This window comes from Silurus aristotelis (assembly GCF_946808225.1).
Source record: "Silurus aristotelis genome assembly, chromosome: 8".
In the NCBI taxonomy this organism is placed as follows: domain Eukaryota; kingdom Metazoa; phylum Chordata; class Actinopteri; order Siluriformes; family Siluridae; genus Silurus; species Silurus aristotelis.
Window position 1 is genome coordinate 6727556 of NC_139581.1, and position 26179 is coordinate 6753734.

At 36.9% G+C, this 26179-nt stretch overlaps 1 protein-coding gene across 1 annotated transcript in view; it reads right to left on the reverse strand.

Annotated features, from left to right (window-relative positions):
* The window catches only part of b3glcta (beta 3-glucosyltransferase a), a 182561-nt gene extending 156783 nt beyond the window's left edge, over positions 1 to 25778 (reverse strand). Inside the window, exons 1-2 of the mRNA XM_083548013.1 lie at positions 25616 to 25778; positions 3964 to 4010 (exon numbers count right to left, since the gene is read on the reverse strand). Coding sequence (XP_083404139.1) covers positions 3964 to 4010; positions 25616 to 25667 — 99 coding nt within the window. The 5' untranslated portion in view covers positions 25668 to 25778. The remainder of the gene's footprint in view (positions 1 to 3963; positions 4011 to 25615) is intronic.
* Positions 25779 to 26179: the final 401 nt, after the last annotated feature.

Genomic DNA, 26179 nt, shown 5'->3' on the forward strand with positions numbered 1-26179 from the left:
TTACACACAACATATCTACTTTTCTCCGCTCCATCATATCAGCTATATATCAGCTATATTTTATGTGATAAACAAAGTTTCACATAATTGTGAAGTGAAAGAAAAATGATACATGGTGTTAAAATTTTTTTTACAAATAAAAATCTAAAAAGTGTGGCGTGCATAGAGTATGTATTCAGCCTCCTCTTCTCTTTTTTTTTTCCATTCATTTTCTCCCGCTTATCCGTAATTCGGGTCGCGGGGGCAGCAGTCTAAGCAGGCCCCCGCCTTCGACTGCTGCCCAATCCTCACAGCACCGTCCCATACGGTCCCTCCTGGTGAGCCCACGGGAAGGCGACCCCACGGCACTCCGACGTCACGGACCTTGATATTTCCCTCGTAAGGGACCCCCGGAGCATAGAGGGTTAAGGGCCTTGCTCAAGGGCCCAAGAGTGGCAGTTTGGCGATACCGGGGCTTGAACCCCAGACCTTCCGATCGGCAACCCAGCGCCTTAACCGCTGGAGCCACCACTCCCCTCTTCTCTGATACTCCTAAATAAAATCCAGTGCAATCAACTGCCTTCAGAAGTCACCCAATTAGTAATTAGTGTCTACCACCGGTGTTTACTTAAATCCCAGTATAAACACAGCTGTTCTTTTAAGGCCTCAGAGATTTGTTAGAGAACATTAGTGAGCAAACTGCATCATGAAGTCTAAAGAACACACCAGACAGGTCAGGGATAAATTTGTGAAGAATTTCAAAGCAGGGTTGGGTTATAAAAACATATCCCAAGCTTTTAACATCTCACAGAGCACTGTTCAGTCCATCATCTGAAAATGGGAAGAGTATGACATCACTGCTAACCTACCAAAACATGGCCGCCCACCTAAACTGACAGGCCGGGCAAGGAGAGTACTGATCCAAGAAGCAGCCAGAAGGCCCATGGTAACTCTGGAGGAGCTGCAGAAATCCACAGCTCAGGTGGGAAAGTCTGTCCACATAAATATTAGTCGTGCAATCCACCAATCTGGCAATTATGGAAGAGTGACAAGAAAAAAGCCATTGTTGACAAAAAAAGAATAAGAAGTCCCGTTTGCAGTTTGCTACAAGCCATGTAGGGGACACAGCAAACATGTGGAAGAAGGTGCTGTGGTTTTGATGAGAAAATAAACTTTTTGGACATGCAAAAGGCTATGTGTGGTGGAAACCTAACACTGCACATCAGCCTGAACACACCGTGAAACATGGTGGTGGCAGCATTGTGCTGTGGGGATGTTTTTCTTCAGCAGGGACAGGGAAGCTGGTCAGACTTGATGGGAAGATAGATGGAGCTAAATACAGGGCAATCCTGGAAGAAAACCTACTAGAGCCTGCAAAAGACTTGAGACTGAGGCGGAGGTTCACCTTCCAGCAGGACAACGACCCTAAACATACAGCCAGAGCTACAATGGAATGGCTGAGATCAAAGCATATGCATGTGTTAGAATGGCAAATTCAAAGTCTAGACCTAAATCCTATTGAGAATCTTTGGCAAGACTTGAAAATCGCTGTTCATAAACGTTCTCCATCCAAATATATTAGATACCAAAAACTGAAATATCACATGATTTAAAATGTGGCTCAGGTGTATCTGAATTTCTCTCTTATCCTCAAGATGTTTCGACACTTTGTAGTCCATCTTGGATTAAGAAAGACACACACCTGTCTATTGTCAAACAAACTGACTGCAAAGCTCAGAGACAGGATTCGGTCGAGGCACAGGTTTAGCGAAGGCTGCAATGAAGGAGAGATGCACTAAATAAACACAATGGCCTTCATAACTTTTTAATGGAAGATGTTTGGAACCACCAGGACTCTTGACCAAACTGAGTAATTGGTGAGGAGGGTTTGATAAGAGAAGCAACCAAGAACCAATGTTCAATTTTTATTTTTTTTTTTAAGGTCAGAGAACATATGTAGAAATGAGAGAAATTTGCAGATGGTCAACAATCACTGAAAAACCTAATGGCAGAGTGGCCAGATGCTTTCGTAGTATGCTCAGGTGGTCAGCTTAGAAAAAGTGGTTGTAACACACTTCTTCTAATTAAGACTTCTAGGGGCAACTGCTTTCTAGGAATCCTTTAATGCTGTAGAAAGCTTTTGTAGCCTACTATAGATATGTGCAATGACACATTTCGGTCTCTGAGGCCATGTCCACACAAATATATTTTTGTTTGAAAAAACGCATATTTTTTTCTGTTTTGTCCTTCCGTTCACACCGAGACGCCGTTTTTAGTCAACAAATACGTAGCTTTTTGAAAACGTGCTCTCTTTAGTGGATAATTGTGACAAAGCAGTTTTGGCATTGTAGTGTGGACTGTGAAAACATTTAGAAAACAATGACGCATTTTTAGTCATGTGACGGTGCCTTCCCTCGACTTAGGTCGAAGCGTCTTATGATTTACTCATACACAGTACAGGCAAAGAAGTGTTTTTAGAAATTATAGTATTAAGCAACTTTGGGAAACGATTGAAAACGATAGTGTGGACATGGAGCATTTTTAGACACTGCTTTCAAATGTATTCAAATTAGTGTAGACATTGCCTAAGCTCTGCAACCATTAAGTTGATCTCATAACCCCAATCAGCATAGAAACATCTCGAAGATGATCCTCAGAAATAGGATGCACCCAAGCTAAATTGCAAGTGTCATAGTGAAGAGAAAAAAGGTAGTAGAAATCTGTTTGTGAAGACTAACATGGAATAAAATGTAAAGCATTGTACCACAAAGCCGTAAAATAACAAAATTTGAATAAATAAATTAACAAATAAATAATGGGGGGGATAAATACTTGCAATGCAAATAAATGCTCTTTAAATGTTCCGCTCTGTTTCTTTCCTTTACCCCGGTGTCCTTCATGGTGTGACTAGCTTTTTAGCCCTTCACATTAGAACCGCACAGACGCAATTATGTCCAATTTAGCAACCCTGTGACTAACCAGCCACAGAGAATAAAGACTTCTATGTGACAAATTCATTTTCTACTGAAGGTATACATGATCTTTCAGGACAAACACGTGCTTAGAAAATCCTAACACTGATATGGCTTGGGTAACGCACCGCTTTAAACGTTAGCAACGATAGCAGTAATCAGGTCATGAAGCTGCTGAACTGAGAAAAAGTAAATCTGGCAAAGTTTTCCACCCGACTGTAATTTTTTTTGTTTTCTCCAGGGTTGTTGCCCCCTCCCTCTTCTTTCACATGAAGCATTTCTGCTCCTCACAGTATTAAATTGATAAAAGGTAGATCAAAATGATATAAACAGCAAAACCAATGGCACTGCAGAAAATCGCTGACTTAAGCAAAAACGTTCAAGCTTATCGCAGCGAGGATGGTGCTCACAGCATCTGAAATACCAGCACCAGTTTAACATCCTATATAAAATACAGCAAATACAACAACCTTATATAAAACTACATTCAGGATTAGTTCCATACTGCATGGCACAGAATTACATAATGTGCAGTTCTTCAATTCTTATAAATAGTGTGATGGATTTGTTCTTGTTAGTCCAAGCCATTAGGTTTTGTTTTGTAGTCCAAGCCAGTTTAGGTGCATGTCATTAAAATCAAAAAAGCGAAAAAAAAAAAAATATTAAGAAAATCAGAAATTCATGAAGATTTGCTCTCAGGTTGTTGCCGATGATATAGTTTGTGTTTTCAAACACATGATCAGTATTTACAAAACTGTAAAACCTGATTTCACCCCAAACCCTGATTCTCCAACACAACGCAGGACACTATACAACTTAAACGTTTCTGATGCAATACTGGAACAGCAAACACTGTTCCTTCCAAAGATATTCCTCTTAGCTGACATTTCAATAATGATGGTGGAAAGCTTATTCTAAAAAGTCGCTCCAAAGTCGCCCATAGATGTTTTATGCATCATAAGTTGTTTAGGTCCTACTGGCTGGTAGACAGCAGAAAACAAGTCAGCCTTACCTTCGAGACTTCCTTGTTCCCATCTTTGCTTGCAGCAATGAAGGCCACTGAAGCGTAGAGGAGAGAGAAATAGAGAGAGAGAGAGAGAGAGAGAGAGAGAGAGAGAGAGAGAGAGAGAGAGAGAGAGAGATACAGTGTCAGTGCAGTCTCTAACGTAAAACATCGAGTGCCATTTCATTTAGAATGCTAATGGAAACACCAAAAATATCCTCTGGCCTTGCCTCCAGGCTTGATTAATATCTATCTTAAATAAAGAAACACCAGTGTAGATCTGAGAGCCGCAAAGTAAGTGATCAATCTAATCATCGGTCATTGAGTCTGTCAGTAAAAGAAAAACAAAGACCAAACTCTTCTAAGTCTTCTTTGATTTTAAGTCCAGCACCTGGGATTTCTACTCCCACTCTTGCTGCAAGTTCATAATTAAAGACAGGACAGCCATCTTGTTACTATTGATTTATTAAAGACCAAGCTCGGCCGATTGATATGCAGCACCAAAATGGCCGTTTTTATAAGCCAAATGGCTGTAGCATGAAATATTTGACATGTAGTCCTCAAGTAACGCTCAGAATTTGCTATCGCAAAACAGGATCTATATTTCCACGTGGCTGACGCAAGTGCGATAAAGAGCAGCGATCATGTTGTATATACAGCCTGGGGTCGATAGTCAGTTCTTCAATATTCAACAACCACAGCTTTATTTTCAGGGATGTTTCAAATCATCATCGCTCTCCAAGCACTGCGATTGAAAGAAGGCTTCCTAAGTAATACCAATTGTCCCTGAAATCAGCGTAAAGATTTATTTACCTTATTTTGGACAAATTAATGGGGACCGTGAATCACGAATCCTTTTGTTGGTAGAATAACAATCTCATTATTCTGTACACAGGAGCCGAAACAAGTAAATACTGTATATGGCATACGATAAATATTATTAAAGATAATAATACAGAATAAATACAAAACTGGCAAAAGTTTTTGAACAATAAATAAGCTTACATGTAAATGATAATGATGTGAATACTGTTTATGAATATTTATGTACAGAGTGAGCAGCATGAGTCTTCAAGTGCTTTTGTCTTTAATGAAGAAAGATTTGCATTAGGATCTAAATGCAAGCTGTTAATAAGTTCTTCAGGTTTCGCTTTCCTTATTTTAATTGCTGTTCTCTTTTGTTTTGTTAGGGTTGTGGAAATTCTAGTGATTTAACTGCAGTCATAGATAAAGTCACTTTAACTGGCACTGTCTCAATTTGGGGAACAATATAACGAACTATTATACAGAATTCGTACATCATATAAAATCCATGACATCAATGTTAGCCATAACATTAAAACCACCTACATGATTTTGAGTCTGTTTAAAAGTTTACAAACTTTTGTCCATATAGTGTACTTCTGGAGGTGTGAAGGTTTTCTGGCATCAAGATGCATATCAGTAAGCAATGGGCACCCATTACCATGTTGCTGGTTCATTGATTGGTCCATCCTTGGTCCATCCACTTTTTGTAAACACTTTGAAACGCTTTGTCCCAGTTGCCCAGCAATCGCAATTTGGCCCTTGTCAAAGTCACTCAGATCAAAATGTATATACATTTTTCCTGCTTCGAACACATCAGATTCAAGAACAACCTGTTTACTTGCTGTCTAAAAGATCCCACTCCTTAAAAAACGTGTCACTGTAACAAGACAATCGATGTTCTTCCGTTTTAATGTTATGGCTGCTTAGTGAAAAGCACAAAAGGAGGGGAAGAAGTTCAGACAGCCATGGAGAGCAACAAATAAGTATAGAATTAAGTCGAAACAGATGTTCCTATAAGTGCTAGGATAATAAAGATAGTTGAAGTGCAGCACAAGACATGCTGCACTCAACGAGTGTGTACGGTAATAACAGTAAACTTTTTAAATGACACCTTTTAATTGATTCTTTTGTTGACAATCAAAGCCAAGCTGCAAGGTGTTAATTGAAATCTCTAAAGTTTAGTATCGGGTGAGAAAAAAAAAAGCATGTTTCTTATTTTTGCTTGTTCCTCTTTTCCCTATCTTGGCTGGAATTGTAGAACGAGTCACAAGATAACCTGAAATAGTCTCCGCCATTAATTGTGGCTCTGAATTATTTATGCTGACCAGGTCTCACTCGTTTACGCGGTGTCTTACTGCTCCTATATATTATCCTCACAGTAGTCAAGATAGTGCCTTTCAGAGAAAAAGATAGCTGTTAAGAGCATGTCCATATAATCACATTTATCCAGGAATTTAGCAGATGCCCTTGTCCAGAGCGACGTACAAAAGTGCTTCGAGTCTCTATCAATTAATAAATCTACACTGGTATGCTAGATTACAAACCTAAATTAAAACTACCTACAACTCTGTGTGTATCTGTTGTATTTTTTTTTTTGTAAAAAGACAAAGCAAACCTGGTGTTAGTTTAGGTGTTTCAAGAAGAGGTAGATCTTTACCCATCGCATGAAGATAGCCAGGGACTCTGCTGTTTGGACATCTAGGGGAAATTCATTCCACCACCTTGGTAACAGAACAGAGAAGAGCTTCGAGGTATACTTACCTCTTACCCTGAGAGAAGGTGGTACCAGTCAAGCAGCGCTAGAAGCAATGTGGCAGTGCGAGAGGTAATGAGGTCTCTGAACTAAGAGGGTGTTGGTCCATTTTTGGCTTTGAATCTGATGCATGGAGCAACCAGAAGTCAGTGGAGGGAGCGCAGCAGTGGAGAGGTGTGGGAGAATTCGGGCAGGTTGAACAAAAGTCCAAAATAAATCTACCAAAACTATGGCTTTCACAAAGCGATGAGAAAAAGAACATAGCCGCATCGATTGTACAAGATAGAAATGGTGTACTTTAAAAAGTATGATGGATAGAAAGGTCAAAATTAATAGCCTGACCTTAAAACGAGTGGAGAAAATAGGAAGTAAAAAAAAAAAAAAACATAAGCCATTAAATCCAGAGAGTTCTATCTTAAAATAGGTGCACTCAAAAGGTCATGTGTAAATGTAAATAAATTATGGGAGCTCATTAAATCTTAACAGTGACTAGCAATGAAGCTCTAATTAGTCATATGGGTAATAAAAATATTCAGAAAGAAGACAGGCTTTTGGTAAAAAGCATAGTGCTGAATGCCTTGAAGGAACTGTGTGATATTTAAAGTGGGCTATTTTATATTATCCATCAATATTTTTAATCGGTTAAATATTCAAGAATGTTGTAAAAAATGTTAATAGTAAATTAAAACACTGAAGTGTTTTAGTATAACATGAGGGCAATGAAGGTTTCTATAGGCTGCAATTCTTAGTTTCCCAACAATTCCTACACACAAGATAATACATTTTGATCCGTACACAGAGTGCCTGTACACACAACGAGCTCTTTAATAGGGACACCTGTATGCATGCTTATAATGGAAAGACAAGGCAAAGCTTGGGTCAGATGGACCAAAGGATGCCAGATTGGTCTTGCATAGAGTGCATAATAAAAAAAATAAGAGGTGTACATATTTTATATATGTGTACATATTATATACCTTGGTGTTGAAAGGTGTTGTCTTCCTGATTTCTTTTTTTTTTTGCATGTTTGTCACACTAATGTTTCAGATCATCAAACTAATTAAAATATTAGTAAAACATAACACAAGTGAACACAACATGCAGTTTATAAATAAAGGTTTTTATTATTGAGGGAAAACAAAATCCAAAACTACATAGCCCTGTGTGAAAAAGTTTTTGCCTCCTAAACCTAGTGACTGGTTGGGCCACCCTTAGGACCAACAACTGCAATCAAGCGTTTGCGATAACTTGCAATCTGTTACAGCTCTGTAGAGGAATTTTGGTCCACTCATCTATGCAGAATTGTTGTAATTCAGCCACATAGTAGGGTTTGCCACATCATCTCAGTAGGATTCAGGTCAGGACTTTGACGAGGCCACTCCAATGTCTTCATTTAGTTTTTCTTTAGTCATTCAGAGGTGGACTTGCTGGTGTGTTTTGGATCATTGTCCTGCTGCAGAACCCAAGTTCGCTTCAGCTTAAGGTCGCGAACAGATGGCCGCACATTCTCCTTCAGGATTTTTTGGTAAACAACAGAATTCATGGTTCCATTTATCACAGCAAGTCTTCCAGGTCCTGAAGCAGTGAACAGCCCCAGACCATCACACTACCACCACCATATTTTACTGTTGGTATGATCTTCTTTTTCTGAAATGCGGTGTTACTTTTACGCCACACGTAATGGGACACGCACCTTCCAAAAAGTTTATATTTTGTCTCGTCAGTCCACAAAGTTTTTTTCCCAAAAGTCTTGGAGATCATCAAGATGTTTTCTCACAAAAAATAGACAAGTCTTTATGTTTCTTTTGCTCATCAGCGGTTTTCGTCTGGGACGATTTTTGCGCAGTCTCTTTCTTATGGTGGAGTCATGAACACTGACCTTAACTGAGGCAAGTGAGACCTGCAGTTCTTTGGAAGTTGTTGTGGGGTCCTCTGTGACCTCTTGGATGGGTCGTCACTGAGCCCTTGAGGTAATTTTGGTCGGTCGGCCACTCCTGGGAAGGTTCTTCACTGTTCTGTGTTTTTGCCATTTGTGAATAATGGCACTTACTGTGGTTCACTGGAGTCCCAAAGCTTTAGAAATGGCTTTATAACCTTTTCCAGACTGATAGATCTCAATTACTTTTTTTCTCATTTTGTTTCTGAATTTCTTTGGATGTTGGCATGATGTCTAGCTTTGGAGGATCTTTTGGTCTACTTCACTTTGTCTGGCAGGTCCTATTAAAGAGATTTCTTGATTGTGAACAGGTGGGGCAGTAATCAGGTGTTGGTGTGGCGAGAGAAATTGAACTCAGGTGTGATAAACCACAGTTTTATCAGGGGGGCAAACACTTTTTTCCACACAGAGCCATGTACTTTTGGATTTAGTTTTCCTTCAATAATAAAAACCTTCATTTAAAAACTGCATGTTGTGTTCACTTGTGTTATCTTTTACTAATATTTCAATAAGTTTGATGATCTGAAACATTAAAGTGTGACAAACATGCAAAAAAAAAAGAAATCAGGAAATCAATTTTTCACACCACTGTATATTATATTTAAGTGAGAGTCATAATAATATTTGCAAAATGTATAGATCTAATATGTGCAAGTGGAAAGTAGTATATAGAAATTGTGGCAGAGGAGACATTGTTATAAATAATAAACAGAAAAAGAATATATATTGCACGTTTGCATATTGCACTTTAATGTGTTTACATATATTACACAGGAATTTGATTACTGGTTTTAATTTAAGTTTTATGAGGTGGACTGTCTGGGGAAACCATTTGTTCTTATGTCTTGACGTTCAGCAATAATGTTGCATTAAAATAAAATTAAACATGTATAAATTATCTCAATAGTTTAATGTAATGCCTGGAAAATTACACACTTAAAAAAATTATTTAAACACTCGATCAAATCTGCTTCCAGAGATAGAAATTGTCCTTTAAAAAGAAACATACAAATCTTTACGAAGATAATAATACGATTTATTAATTAATCAATATTAAAAAAGTGTGTCACGGCATCATTTATCATAAGTATGGTATATATTGAATAATATACAAAAGATACAAATTAGGAGTAGATAAATATTTAAACATCTGGCAGTAATTTATTGCAAATTGCATTGAACTGTACACCAGACACTGAACTCTGGGGGAGTGAGAAAAAACTGTACTGTACATTATTAGTGATGTTTGCACTCTATTTGTCCCTTGTCATTTGCAATAGCATGCAACAGGCCTTATACCTTATTCTCTACTTGCATCTTTGCACTTCTTGATCTTTGAAGTTGTCTGATGTATCATTTGACATTTTTACCTCATTTTCCTGCACAATGCACTTCTATATTTGCACAATATGCTAATTGCATTAAGCTAAGCTCTTCTTACTACCTCATACCTGCACTTTTTGGAAAAAACATAACATAACATCCTATGTATGCGTAAATGTGTTAAATCTAATCTAAAATTCTAACTGTTTAATCTAATGTAATATAATTGTGATTCATAAAACACTCATGTTGGACTCATGTCTGGTCAATACAGCACGTTACATGCCACAAAAAACTTGGATCTTTAAACACCATGGGGAAGTTTAAATGTTTACCCCTGGTTTTATTTTCCAGTATACAGTCTACTGACTTCATAAGCCACTTTTTAGGATGCAAGATTCATCTCTGTCAAGGGAGTAAAATTCGCTTACCCATTATTGCAACACCCAGAGAAGTGAAGAAACAGCTATTAAAATCTAACAAAGCCCCGATCCTTTATGGCAAATTATTTTCAGAATATAAAAAGATTTTTTTAATAGTCAGCTGTAAAAGCTTCTTCAGGATGTGTGAAAAGCTTTAAACTGATGTTTTTGCTCTGCATTCATACCCAAGCTGACCCACGGCCAACACAAAAGTTTTCATTATTTTTTACAGCAGCAATACTTAAAAAAAGAATTAATAAACATCTCAGAAAAAATAAGCTGATGAGGCCAAAGGGATGTAAATATTGCTGAAAAAACTGGGCCTATTGACTAAACTGTAATCACAAAGGCTTTTTAATGTACAATTGGTCAAGTAAAATGATTCGTATTGAGCAATCAAGCTGTTTGTTTTACATACAGTAAAAAGGTTTGGCTGCAGCATTTTCATTTTTTTTGTATGTCGTGTCTAGAAGTGGAGAGCAGATGGGTGATGTGAGAATTGAACTAATGGCCACTGACTGAGCTCTTGTCACTCTGAGATCTGATGGAAATGTGCCATGCCTCAAAAAATAAATAAATAAATACAATTAGAAAAAAAATCGGTATTGTTGCTTTTGTATTGCACTGAATATTGTACAGGTGCTCATTAATGCAAATATGCATATTATTATTTTTTAAACCACCAGCTTTCCATTAAGAATAAAGTGGGAAATTATCAGTGCAGTGAAATACATAAATTATCCAGTTCTTTTGTAGCATGAGGGAACGTTTCCTCTCAAGAAATGCGCCTTGCTAAAAAAGCAGCGATGAAAATCCATTTTAAATGAATGGACATGAATTGTCCGATTTTTGAAAAGAGGCTTTCGGAGTGTGTGTGTCAGAGCAGATTAAAAATGCAGCGTTTGGCTTGATGTCCTTGGCATCCTTCAGGAACCCATCCAAGTCCATCTAACATCTGTCGCAAACTTTAAATCTTTTTCTAGCCCTCCCTGGAGATGCAGGGCAGGAGGAGGAGGAGGGGGGCGATATTCGCCGTCGCTTGCTGTCAGCATGAGGCGATGAATGTGTGCATGGCAAATCTACACTCTGCAGATTTACTCCTTAAGTGATGTACGGTTTTCCTGCAGGAATCAGAACCTCGGAAAAGAGAGCTCTATAATATCTCTGTAGTTCCTACTACACAGCGACAAGTTGAAAGAGACACACTCCTGCACATGATACTGTTTATTTTTTTTTTCTCCTGAATCAAAGAAGTCATTTTCAAAGTGTCTTCTTCAGAGATTGAGCAGAGATTGCAAAGTCACACGAATGTGCTCACAATTCCAGGAGAAGAAATATTATGCTTATCTGAAGTTAATTAAAAGTCAAATCTCACATGCTTGTGGCTCAATCCGAAAACATCATCACAGACATCTAAATTAGATAAATTCATTCAACTGAGACAAAGCTGAGGTAAATTTCTCCCAGATGGAAATATGTGGGTAATCCGCTTAATAAATTATTACTATTTGGTATGATCACCGTGCTGGTGACTTCAGTAGGTTCAATCTGGCATTTTGGTCTAACAATGAGAGAACACACAAACTGCATAACTGGGGATCCAATTTTATTTTATAATATTAATTAAATAAATTGCTACTTACTAGCATGATCCTGGAAGAGTCAGAGAATTTAGACAACCTTGGCCAATATCTACCAAACCTTAGTATGATGAGTCAAAGGACTAAGAAACCTCTGGCAATAAACATTAAAGCTGTGCTACATAAGAGCATTACAGACTAACATACGATAAAACTGTAAAGTTGTTTTCTGACAAAGGCCATAAAAGATTTAAAGGCATTATATAAACAAAACAATTCTGTTTCTGGATCGTTAACATCAGACAAGCTAGCAAAGCTGACAAATGATGTAATGTCACACCTGTATTCTACCACCGTAACATCAATCTTGCCAGCTAATATAACTCAGTGCCTTCAGACAAACATTTGCTACCAATTCCCAGATGTTACCAATTAACCAATGTAACCAACCAGAAGTCGATTGATGGATCGCAGGAGGTGGTAGCTCAATGGGTAAGGCGTTGGACTTGGGTCAGAAGGCTACAGGTTCAAATCCCACCACCACCAAGCTTCCACTGCTGGGCCCTTGAGCAAGGCCCTTAACCCTCAAATGCTCAGTTGTAAGTCGCTCTGGATAAGGGTGTCTGCCAAACGCCCGAAATGTAAAATCACAGTTGAAGTTTAAACCACACACTATGATGATGATGATGCTCTACATGAACAGCCTAAAGATACATAACATTACTGTAGATGAAACCATGAAACCAGTTACGGAATCCATGAAGATAGATTTGTGCTGTGATTTATATCAATTGTTTGCTACAGTAGATAAGGTGTACAATTGCCATGCAGAGTTTTGTACTTAAGTGTCCATCAGTGAACAGCTTATAACCTCAACAATAATTAATTTACAACAAATGAATATCTGGTGTCAACTAGATGAGAATGGGTTCCCTTTGGCATCTGAAGCTCATGTTCATAACCTATTTCTTTCCATATGCATATAATCTATATCAGGGGTCGGCAACCTTCACCACACAAGGAGCCATTTGGACCTGTGTCCCACAGAAAAGAAAACACTGGAGCCACAAAACCCTTTTGACATTTAAATTGAAATAACACTACATGTAACTTTTTTTTTTTTTGCCTTTATGCTATGTATAATCAAACCATAATGTGTTGCATTTATGAAATCAATGAACTGCAGAGAGAATGAAATGACATTTCTGCATGCAACAAAAATTTTTTTAACTCCTTAAAAAAAGACATTGGGTTGAAGGTTACTTTCAAGTAAAATACTCAATGTCTATTTGAGTCCTTCTTGTATTTATGAAAAGAACGCCGAACATAAATTATCCACCGGCAGCAAACCAAAAATGCCGTCCTCTTCTGTGTGCCGTCAACCAAAGTTTAAGAAGCCGCGTGCCGGTGGGTGTCGCACATTAGCGGTTGTGACGCATATGAAGAGCGACAAAAAACTTTAACACGTTTTATTTAGATTTTACAAGATCACCAAAATCTTCAAATTTAGAATTACATTTTAAAAACTAACGAACTAAAATAAAATACATTTCAATTAAATACTCATTATTTATTTTCCAAAGCCACAGGGAGCCGCAGAAGAGGGATGAAAGAGCCGCATGCGGCTCCGGAGCCGCGGGTTGCCGACCCCTGATCTATATGTAAAGCTGCATTGTGACAATGTCCATTTTTAAAAAAGCTGTACACATTTAAGTGAATCGAACTGAAGACGGAGATTTTAATTTTCAGTGCGTATGATCACAACTTTTATTTTCTTCACCATTTTTAGTCAACAGAAGATCACACAGTTAACTGTTCACAACATATTCAGTTAAGGGCTAAAACTGTAAATAAATGTATTCTTTTTTAACAGGTCACAGCTGCATTTATAAGCAAGCTTCTGCCATATGGACAAACATATGGGTGTGATGATGATGCAAAGTATAATTATTACTTCAACATTTTTCATTTCATTACATCTTCACCCGCTTATCCGTAATTCGGGTCGCGGGGGCAGCAGTCTAAGCAGATTCCCCAGATACTTCTCCGTGTCCAGGGATCGGGCTGTCAAGGCCCCCGCCTTCGACTGCTGCCCAATCCTCTCAGCACCGGTCCCTTACGGTCCCCTGGAGCATAGAGGGTTAAGGGCCTTGCTCAAGTGTTACTTCAACATAGTGCATGCTAAATGTGTTTATTGGTGTTATGTTTAATATTAAACAGCCTTTATTTATGGAATTCAACTTGATTTTTAATGTAATAGGAATCGATGAGCAATTTGTGGAGGTGGCAGCGCAGAAGTTAAGATGTTGGACTTATGAGCAGAAGGTTGCGATTTCAAATCCCAGTACCACCAAGCTGCCACTGCTATTGTGGCACAAACTATTCTTTCTTGAGTAAATTGGGACCTCTGTGACATGAAATGCCACCACAACAGAAAAGTCAGTTTGAGGTATTTTTCTCAACTTCAAGTTCCTTCCCCATTTATGGAGTGACATATTCACATGCCATACCTCTGAAGTGATATTTGAAAGGTTTGCGACGAGCTCACAGCAAAGTGCAGCCTGTTTATCTTGGTGTTTTATTTTTCATCTATGTGCACAGTGTTTGGGAGTAGGGTGGCCTTTCAGAATGTTTATGATGTTTAAAAAGGCGATATTTTATACGCTTTGAATCGGTTTGAGACTTTTAAATTGCATCTATGGATGTTTAATTTAAAACTAAATCGAATATGCGTATACTTCACATGTGAAGGGGTTCGGGTGCAACAGACGTTCGTGAATCATTAATGGTACTTTATCAGTCTATTCATTTTGCTCTCATCAGAACGGTGACGTGTTGATTTTCATCTCTCTTCTAAAGAGTACTTGCATGTGAATTTTGATAACACCAACAACTAATTAGCGTCAGTGTGTGGGAAGGAAACCACTCACAGAGTGAGTGCAAAGACAAGTCGTGCAAATCCATTAGTGTAAGAACAGTGGGCTTTTAGTGCACAAACACACAGTATGTAATGCACTGATAACCGATTAACGTCAGAATAAAGAAGTATTGTATCTAAAAATGTATAATGAACCTGTGAGATAATTAATGGTTTAACGCAGCTGTTCGGGGTGAATTTTACAGGAATCGCATATATATTCAGCTCGTGAAAAAGTGGTGTAACAGAAAAGCATTTGCCGTATAGAACTAAAAATCCTAATATTGATTGTCATAGCTTTGCATGGCCGGGAGTCCAAGGGAGCAAAAGTAGCCCTGGGAAAATGAGATATAGCATACTCTTTCTCTCCTATCAATCACATACACACTAGCCAATCATGGGCATTTGTGAGCTCGTGCATGAGGATGGGATCGGATAGCTTTTCCTTAGAGTGTGCTGCACAGCATGAGCAACAGTCTGAAAAGATAAAGGGTTAGAAAACTTCATGTTGGCTTCATGTCACTCTAAAGAAGCAGGCATTATTTTGTGTGAAAGGTTACATGTAGAATTTGTAGAAAATACATGTAGAAAATGGGCCAGTTTAGTATTCAGGGTCAGATTTCAGGAACACAAAAGCAATTCCTGAGCGATTCCAGAATTCACTGACTTGCAGACATTATCTGATCATTTTTACCAGTGACCCTCATTGTGGATACTTTCATTTGGTTCATAGTTTGGTTTCATTTCATCAATTGGTCTTTTTATTTAATTTTTTTCAGTATGCGTATTTTGGAATCTGACTGGACCCGAGGTGTTGAGCTACATCTGTTCAGTCAAACTGTCGCAACATTAAATCCCATATGTGCAGAATATTATAATAAAAAAGAAAAGAACCGAAGTCTGTGTGGTTAGAATAGCTCCACCTGCAAGACATTCTCTAAAAATACATTCTCTTCCAAGTCAAAAGAAAGAAAGAGAGAGAGAGAGGGGGGGGGGGGGGGCATGACGGAGAAACGAAGCGAGAACAAAAGGAAAATAAATAATTCCTGTGCTTTCCTGTACCAGTTTAATAACAATAATGACCAAATATCTGCACCGACTTCCAATTCCTTCGGGTTAGGGATATCCTACAAGTATAATTATAAAAAAATTTTAATCAACATGATTTTATCAACATGATCTCGGATATTAACCTGCTCAGTAGAACAAACTGTTTTAATGAAGACATGCTTCATGAACACTCTATGAACGCGCTTTCATCTACATCACACTGATTATAATGGACTAGAACTCAAGCAGTGAGTGAGAAAATGTCTTGTTTCTCAGGAGCTGAAAACATCGATCTAAAAATCACTGATACACTAAGGTTTTTTTTTTTTTTTACCAGAAATGAGGAATGGGGGGAAAAAAAATGCCTTTTAATACAAGCATAATTCGTGAAAGTACTATCAAAGCCCTGGAATAAAATCAAACTTGACACTTTCTCCCAAGCTCAGAAACAAATCCAGAAGCTTGGCTTGATGGTGCAGAGAACCTACCCACTGCACCTTCATGTCACAAATGATTTAATCAAGTTAATATGATAGCATAGTTATATCTTTCTGTCTGGACTGATATCCTAGCAGGATTTTATAACATAACTGGATCAGATTATATTCGATGATTTGATCGCCTTCTTTCTATACACACCCACTGTCCAATTTAACACCTGCTCATTTATGCAGTTATCCAGTCAGCCAATTGTATCGCACAGTGCATAGAATCATGCAGATAGAGGTCAAGATCTCAAGATAATGTTTACATTAAACATCAGAAATGTTCTGTTTCTGTGAATCTGTGCAAATCTTGCTTTTGACTAACACGTGATGTGGTCAACATGAAACCAGTTAGTCACATGTTCCAATACATTTGATCAATTGAAAAACAAGTCAAGTCACATTTATTTCTATAGCACTTTTCATTTTAAAAATGAAGGTGAATGATGTTTAACAAAATGGACATATTCTAAGTGATATTTCGATATAAATAGCAAGAAATAAATGATAGAATTCTGATCCATGATTCAATATTCACTTTTTGACCTTAAATCCATGTCTTCTGTGTACTGCAATTCAAAAAAATAATTGACCTTGTCGTTCCAATACTTTCAGAAGAGACTGTATTTGCACTCTCTGGGTTTATTGCAGATTAAGAACTCTGGTGTAGAGACTGTGCAATTATATTTTATACATATTTAATAAAATGCTAGTGTTCAAATTGTGAATTGCACATTTCCATGATGAACATCATTACATTTTCATGATCATTAAACCACTAATATCCAGAGATGGCAAAAGTACACACATCCTTCACTACACATCTGTAATACAGATACTTATGTTATAAAATACTCACTTTTTAACTCAAGTTATAGTAAAGAAGTTTGACTTAAGTAAAAAGTAGCTACCTGTTTAAGTGTCACGATCGTAATTGGACCTCACATCATATTAATACTGTATTTTGCTGTAAAATAATTTCTAATTTTGTTATCTAATGAATGTATCCAGGGGTTGAACAATCATCATATGGAACACAAGCAAAGAAAAGATGATGATGATGATGATGATCAGGTAATCAGGAATGTCTCTGTTCCCAGTCATGTTCCCAGTGAAGTCCCATCACCGACTTCCTCTGTATCATTAGCCATACGTCTTGTTGCCTTCTGCCTTGCTAAGTGTTAGCGTCATAGACTAGCCTACCTTCGTGATGTGTGATATATACACCGGTGGTAGGTGGATAAAGCCACACAATGACGAGAAATAGGTTGATGGTCTGAAAACAGTGCGTAATGAGAAACTAAAAGTAACTAAAAACTAAAGTAACGAAAAATACTTAAAGTAAAGTAAAGTAACTATAATACTTACAGTAAGTAGATTTTTCTGCTATAAGTACAGTTATGAAGTATTTGTACTTGAACCATCCTCCTCCACCTCCTCCTCTTCCTTCCCCTCCCCATCAAATTGACACTCAAATTTGAATTGTTCATTTAACTCGAATGCGTTTTTGTTCAACAAATTAATAATACTATTTTCAAATAAGGAGTGTGCTATAAATTATTAAACACAATTATAAATAATTAGATCTGTATCGCTTGATATCCTGACTGTTCTGTTCAAGTCCTATTTCTTATTACCCTGCATGTAAAATGTATAGACATGGACGAATTTGTTGTTAAAAGCCACCCCACCCTAGATCAAAAAGGAGACAAATCAAACCTCAGATGAGTGGAGCAGTTTGCTCATTTAGAGTGGGCCAAGAGAGGGCTATTCAAACCACTTGTTTGCAGTAATTGCCTTTAATGACTGTGCAACAAAATATTAAGTTATAATTAATATTATATATAATTAATATTGAGCACGATTTTACAGGCTGCAGACCACGTCTTAGTTCATTTTACAGCAAGTATTAAATTAAATATCTGTACTTTCTATTGCCTGCTGTTTTTAGCACTGGTGTATTATTTCCTGGTTCTCAAACACCACAGACGTAGACAAGTTTACGAAGCAAACAACAGGCAAGGCAGAAAACAACAAGAATTATGTGGGTAACGTGGATGAGACAGAGGGGATCAGTGATGTAAACATGACTAAGAAGAGAGACATTCCTGATCACCTGATCATCATCTTTTCTCTGCTTGTGTATATGGTGGATGTTCACTTGGAATTTTAAGATATAATAGTATTGAATAGTAAATATTTGTTTGTATTGAATAAACACGTTTTTGCTTAGTAGTCGTTTTTATTTTCGTTTGCGATGTCCAATAACAGCTTCAGATTTTAATGATTTTGTCTTTAATTAGATGAAAATATAGCTATTAAATATACCATTGCTGTAATATTGATGATTAAGTTAGAGGTTTGTTTATTTTTAGACAGCATTTTGTGGGGGGAAAAAAAGGAAATCGAATGGCTTCAATTCAGCAGGGACGGGGCGATTATTCAGGGTTGAAGAGAAAATAGATGCTGCAAAGCACATCCAGGTTCTTGAAGAAAACCCGATGTCCCTCTGCTGTATAGCCTAAGTTGAACAGGACATCTTCCTTCCAATACAACAATGATCCTAAACATTGCAGCCAAAAAATACAATGCAATAACAGGAAGGTGACTGTGGCCAAGTTAGAGTCTTGTCTTAAATTAGATAGGAAATCTGTGTAAAATCTAAAGAGAGTAGTCCATTGCCTCTCACCACAGAATGTGACCACTGCAATATTACCCAAATTAGGTGTGCAAAGCTAGCATAGATATATCTAAACAGATTTAGGCAATAATTAAAGCAAAAAGGGGCTCTATAAAGTATCAAATCAAATAACTGATGACCGTTATTCTAGTTTTTCGTCTTTTTTTTTTGTTTTCAGAAATGTTGCTTTTTAATTTCATTAATTTATGTTCTGAAGCAAAATGTGTAAATAAAGCATTTTATAAAAAAGGGTATTTTTATTTCCGGCTGTATGACAAATAAAGAAACTATTTCCAAAAGTATGACAATTTTCTATAGGCACTGTATGCAATGATATATTTTTCACTTATACTAAGTATATCTGTATGAATATTTCATTGTTTATAAAATATACATCTGGTACATTTGCTTTGTTGCCTGACAGAAAAAAATTATAATAATTCAGTTCAAAAAGCTATTCTCTTCAATGATGCTAGAATAATTAGACATTTTCAGACATTTCTAAATTGTGATTGCTAATCCGGCCCTTGATCCAGCATTACTTTTGCAATAATATCAGTATAAAACATTATTGCTGAAAAATATTTTTATATCTTTTCACTATCTGCTAAAAATAGCACATGCCCCATCACATGCATTTATGTAAATTATACATAATACATATGCTTTTTTTATAGGCATGAAATATTCATTAATGTTTAAGTATGAAAAACTGCATCTTGTAGTCATTGATGATAATTGCTAAAGTAAACATTTTTAAAGTATGACATTTATGTAGACACGTGTGTGCATGTGTTTGTTGGTTAAATTCCTTTGAAAAGATACAAATGCCTACCTGTAGCTATACATATTATTTCGAAGACAACTGGAAGAATTTTCTCTTTCTGTTGTGCTCAGTTACTTAAACAGCACTATGTCTCACTTCCCTTTCACTTGGGGTATAAGTTCTCCCGAATATATAAACTTATAAACATAAAAGTAAGATTTCACCTAAATTCTTTAGCTTCTCTCAAACCTGAAGTTTCCTTTCGCTTATCAAATGCCTAGGCTGTCTCCGGCTAAATCCCCCAAGTCCTGAGACAAATCCAAACTCTGCTTCGCAATGATAAGCAATCCAGAACTACATTCCCATACCCAATGTGATTTCATGCCACCCCGGTTTACTCCACTCTCCTGTACTCTTCATTCAGTGTATCAATTATTCACCTGTTAAATGAGCAAAGCTTGACGTATCGGAAATTGGTGCAAAATTGCTCCAGGACAAGCTTCAGGAGCTCTTTCCAAACAGCAAATATACAAACACCTGCTATTTTTGGTCTCCATTACACAGGAATCTTTGCTCAAGTGATGCAACAGTAGTTGTTTAGTGAAGCATTAGCATACATAGAGCACTGCTTTTAAATCCTACTTTACATATTTGGTCCCGTGTGTCGCTCTCAACAGGCCTAAATAAAAAAAAAAAAACTGTCATGGTATACAATTATGTATTATGTACAGCTGAAGCATTTGTCGTTTAAAAAATGTTCCACCTGTCATACATAATAAAAGAGGTGTATTGAGACTTCTTGGAGGGGAAAAAAACAAACAGCAATTCAGCAAATGGCCTCCGGGGATAGTCTGAGCAAATAGTGAGGAAAAAAATGGTGAATGATGAAGTTGATGATGATGGAGAAAATTGGCTACAATTAGTAGCAATTAATGCATCTCTATTCATGAGCCAGCAAAGAGCCAGCAAAGAGCCAGCATTTCTAGTGCTTAAGGCTTAAGCGACATTTAACTGTTGTTAGGACCAAAGTCGTTTCTCTAATGTAGATAGGCCTTTGTTACAGTTCTTTTTCTTCATTTGACCTCTGTGTATACTGACATAAATCATGTATAAAGCACAGAGATTCTAAACTAGCTGGTTTCAAGAAGCATAAACAAGAATGATACAAATATGCAGTGCTGTTTCTGAACTTTAAGAGCCCTAAGCGACATCAAAAGTTACAGGCCACAATAGGGCTTTCTGTGAAAGTCTGGCACATGGTAACAGCTGGTATATTAATACCCTCCATTTGTATGGGGCCCCCTGGTGACTCAGCGCTTCTAAGCAACTTGATATTTATATTTACATTTATCGAATTTGCCAGATGCCCTTATCCAGAGCGACTTACATTTATTTTATTCATACAACTGAGCAGTGATGGTGTAAAGGGCATTGCTCAGGGGTCCAAGAGTGGCAACTTAGTGTTGCTGAGATTTGAACTCGCGACCATTGGATCCGAGGTTCAATGCCGCTCATAGCATAATACAAAAAAGTAAAAAAATACAAAAAGTTTTCCAATTTAATTTGAAATATTTAGTTTTGAGCCTTGGTCACATCCTAGTACTAAAACACAGCTTGTCAAAAAATGTGTATGACTTCCCATTTCCCCCCTGTTTCCCCCCTGTTACAATCCACATGAGGTTGTTTCTGTATAGATTTTGGTTTGGTTTGTCTAGAAAGTGAAGGATAAATGCCTCCACAAGTTGATATCCTAAAGGGGTTACCGAATAAAGCTCCATTGGACACCAGGATAAGGTGCTCATGCTGCCTATGCTCAGATTTTGTTCTGTGATAGCCTGGTTTAAGCCATTCTGACTTTTAGTTTGTGCCGTCCCTTGTGTGCTTCTGTTCACTAGTTTGTCATCATAAATATATGTATATATATTTTAATGGTTGTGTTCACGATAATAGTGATGTGGCTGCCATTTGTGTTGGATCTGAGTTTCTTCTGTTTTGTTAGATTTTTTTTACAGGAGGTTAGCGAAGTTAATTTGTTTTTCTTTCATATTTTTTTCTGTAAGTAATTTAGCTTTTAAAAATAGTGTTTGCACTTGCATGTGCATGCTGTATATGCCAATATATATCACCTTTTCTACACCGTTTGTGCCTCATTCCTGTAGCTGGCAGGGCACCCTATACTTTACATATTAATCCTACAGCCATCACCCTGTGCCTTCAATCACTTTGTGCAGCCTAACACCAGACTGGGTCAAAACACTCCACAAATGTTTCAAGTCCGTAATCATGACAAGTTTCTTTGAGTAGCAAAAGTATGCCTGCTTTTAAACCACATTCAAACCACACTAAACTTCTAGCATTTGTCTCTGTGTAATTTGTACTTTGGTTGCATAATGTTTGCTTAGTCAATTTACATCTATTTGCCCCAAAGGCATTCTGATAAATCAATGACAGATAGTAAGCAGTCTTGTCTATATTTATTACACACACTCAGGTTTTTCTTTAATTTAGGGGGTCCTTTTACTAATATAAAAGATTAGATGAATATACATCTTAAAATAAATCAGCCTCAGCCTTTACTTAATAGCGAGGTCAATTGATTAATCGGTTTTGCCATTTAACTGGCACAGATAGTTGATTGCTGAAGTAGCTGAGGAGTCCCGCTGTCATTACGAGATCGGCCTCTAAAGGAGAATCACTGATGCCACGTGCTGTTTGTTTTTACACATAAAACTGCATGCTGCACAGAGAGCGCTATTACATATTTATTTATAATTTACATTTTATGAATTGCATAATTATATTTATTAATTAATATACTCATTTGTTTCACTGAGCATATTGATTCAATATTTTTTTGTATTTTTATTCTGGACCATTTTACATTAAGTATTACGTTTATTTTTTTGTATCTAGTATTCATTTTAAAAACTATCGGTTGATTAATCGTTCATCGGCAAATAAGACCCACCCTAGCTATCAGTAAAATCAGTCGACTGCTACTTAATACCAATATGTATATGGTTACTCATGGTTATTAGTGGTGCTATCTTTCATGGTTCAACAAAATAAAATAAAATAAATGCCAATGTTAATATTGTGGGTATCAAGAATAGGCTAATGTTACAAAAATTAAACACTTGATAGAAAGTAACTGCAAAGAAAAGTTAAGAAGATTATTTCGATTTCTGTTGAACATTGATTCTGAGTTTTATCTCTGATTGGAGACAAAAGCTCATTCCACCACTGAGTAGCCAGAACACTAAAGCAATGAGATTTTGCAATTACAAGCATGCTCCGATTTCAGGAAAGTGTATGCCAGTCACGCTGTGCTTTGAGACTTGATTTGGCATGACAGTCTTTCGTTCTGATCCAGGGAATGCAGATAATGTGGTAAAGATTCTGCTGATGGGTTAAATGTGAGGAGCGGAGTTTTGATTTGATTTTTGCTGCAACCGGAAGTGGACGGAGTAGTGACCCTTGAGGAACGCCACTCGCTCGCTAATACTTTTTATGTCACTGGTGTTCTCTAAAAGGTACATTTTGTGTACATTTAATATATTTTGCCTGAAAGCATAGACATTGCAATATATATAGTGTAATTTAAGTGTATTTAAGAGCATGCAGAAGACAGAGGGAAAGCTATAATTTATCAACCTTTGTTCCTGAGTGTGAGGTGATGAAACTGAGCAATGATTCTATAAGCTAAATACAGTTATATAGGGCTCAGGCATTGACAATCCACAGGCATTAACTGCTTTGTAATAAAGGTTTTTTTTATTATTAATTATCTGTGTGGTTCAATAACACATTTGTCATGCAGTGATTCCTGTTCCTTATATATCAGGACATCATGCCTGTTACTTTAGTTTGTACAAACTAGGGTATTGTTGCAAACAGGGACTAGAAAAATGCCAACCTGTTCAAGACGTAAATTTGAAAACACCAGAATACAGAATGTCACTGTTTCAGTATGACTTTTCTTCACACGCCACCCACACTTGGATCCCCAATGCAACCAGATGGAATCCTGATTCCAAAGCAAAGATGCATAGTCAATCCTTTGAGAACTACATAAAAAAAATAAAAAAAAACCTTACCTATGCAGCCTTGATTTTTTTTTTTTACCTTGTGTCATATTCAGCTACAAATATTACAGCTTGTTCTTTACCTTCAGTGTATATTGAAACGACAAGAGTATGTGTTCCCATAAAATTGCTTCCTCTGAATGTTTCAAGATTTTGCTGCAATTCTATAAATTAGATGTAATAAATTCAGCAAGCGCATGTATGCTTTTTGCTGCCATATGGGCTATTTTAATCCCATTTGGCTGGAAAATGGTGTGGGACCCGGAAAACAGCCTATAATTTGGCAGAGTTGGGCTTTGGATCCGGTTACAATTAATTGGAACGCTCTAGAACTGTGAATGGGTTGGAAACAGTCAATCCAATCTGGAAACCCCAGTGTGGGGTATGGTTTACTCCGTTTTGATTAGTATAGAAACAAAACACAAGCTCACTGAATAAACAAAAGTGCATACTAAATAAGATAACTGTGCACAATCACAGGATTGTAGTGTAACATGTACTGAATACTGCCACATAATACTATACATAAATATTACATAAAAACACAAATTCTAAGGTTGCATATATTTTGGAACATGCCAAAATAGTGTGCAACTACTGAAATAATATATTCATTATATTAATTATATATATTTATTTTTACAATTAGTTTAAGATGTTTGTAAATTTGGCATTACTAAACAGTATCACCTTCATCCTTAAGTAAATATGTAAAGTAATACAAAAACCAGGATTTACAGGTAGCGATGCACTATATAATGCAAGGCTAAAAAGGAAAATGGTGTGTTCAATAAACTCATGTTCAAATAAGCATTTCTTGTTTTAATTTGTTTCCATTTTTGTTTTCTAAACTTTCCAAAAAATGCATTAAATCATAATGTCCATTCATCAATACTACTACGCCTTACGAGTATATCAGAGCACCTCTATCTTGATGTTGCAAACTATATTGGGACACTACACAATACATAATCAATCAATCAACCAGAATATTTTACTGATCTCATATGGATATTGTTGGGTTGCATAATATGCAGTAAGGTATTGTATTGATGTAAAGAAAATGCATTATTGACTACATATGTGAAAGATGGGTCAACAGTCTTAAAAAAAATTAAAAATCAGCCTCAGACTTTACTTAATAATCGATAAGTAAAGTTTTACTCATGGGTATTCGTTGTGCTCTTTTTTATATAAACTGAATACTGTACACATAACAGCACCAAGTTCACATGCATTATAATATTAAGAAATGTTATTATTATTCTATACTCTTAACAACAATACACTACCACGACTATTAACAAAATCCTGTGGTTGCATACTGTGGATACTGTGGCATCCTGTGGTTGCATATGCCAAGTATATGACTTAGGTTGCATGATGGATGCAAAAAAAAAAAGAAGAAAAATGCCCTCAATGAACCCTTTGTTTAGATAAACATTGTTATTCAAGACTGCAGGAATTCATTCATCTCTGGGTTGTTGGATTGTATTGTTTATTTAATAATTAATAGAAACAATTTTGGATTATAGAAAAGCTGTCAATAATAAACATTTCAGCAACGCAGTAAAGGCAGGATGACAACTTGCAAACCTAAGCAAACCTACAGAAAGATTTCTTTATCTACTTCCTGTAATAAGGAATGGCAAGCATTGCAAAAGAAGTTGCCCTCTTTTTAAAGCGTTCAACAAACAAATCAGTCATCTGTTCCGCTTTGCAAAAGTTATCCTCCACTTCCCGTGCATTTCCTTGCTGAAAAAGTGCAGAATGCATAAAAAAAAAAAAAGGCACGAGCAGGCAAACCAAAAGTAGCGCGTGCAAACACTTGTGTGTATTAAAAAGCAACACACTTACCGAGTGAGTACAACATCAACGCTGCTGCATTGTATCGGAAAGCAACCATCATTACGGACAGTTAGTTTACCCCGAGAGATCCCCGGTAAAACTGCCTCCACTCCGGTGACAGAGTCGGGATCCAAAGCCAGGGTGATTCTGCACACGCGCTTCCTGTTAGAAAGAAAAAAAAAAAAAGAAACCTTATTAAAACGCGTCTCAGTGGCGCCCCTTAGTGGAAACCATTTTTTTCTTTCCAGAATGGACAAAGAAAGAAAGAAAGAAAGAAAGAAAGAAAGAAAGAAAGAAAGAAAGAAAGAAAGAAAGAAAGAAAGAAAGAAAAATAAAAAGAAAGAAAGAAAGAAAGAAAGAAAGAAAGAAAGAAAGAAAGAAAGAAAGAAAGAAAGAAAGAAAGAAAGAAAGAAAGAAAGAAAGAAAGAGTTTTGTGGACAAATTGAGAGATTGAGATGGTTTGGACATGTGCAGAGGAGGAACATGGGGTATATCGGTAGGAAAATGCTGAGGATGGAGCCGCCAGGAAGGAGGAAAAGAGGAAGGCCAAAGAGGAGGTTCATGTATGTGGTG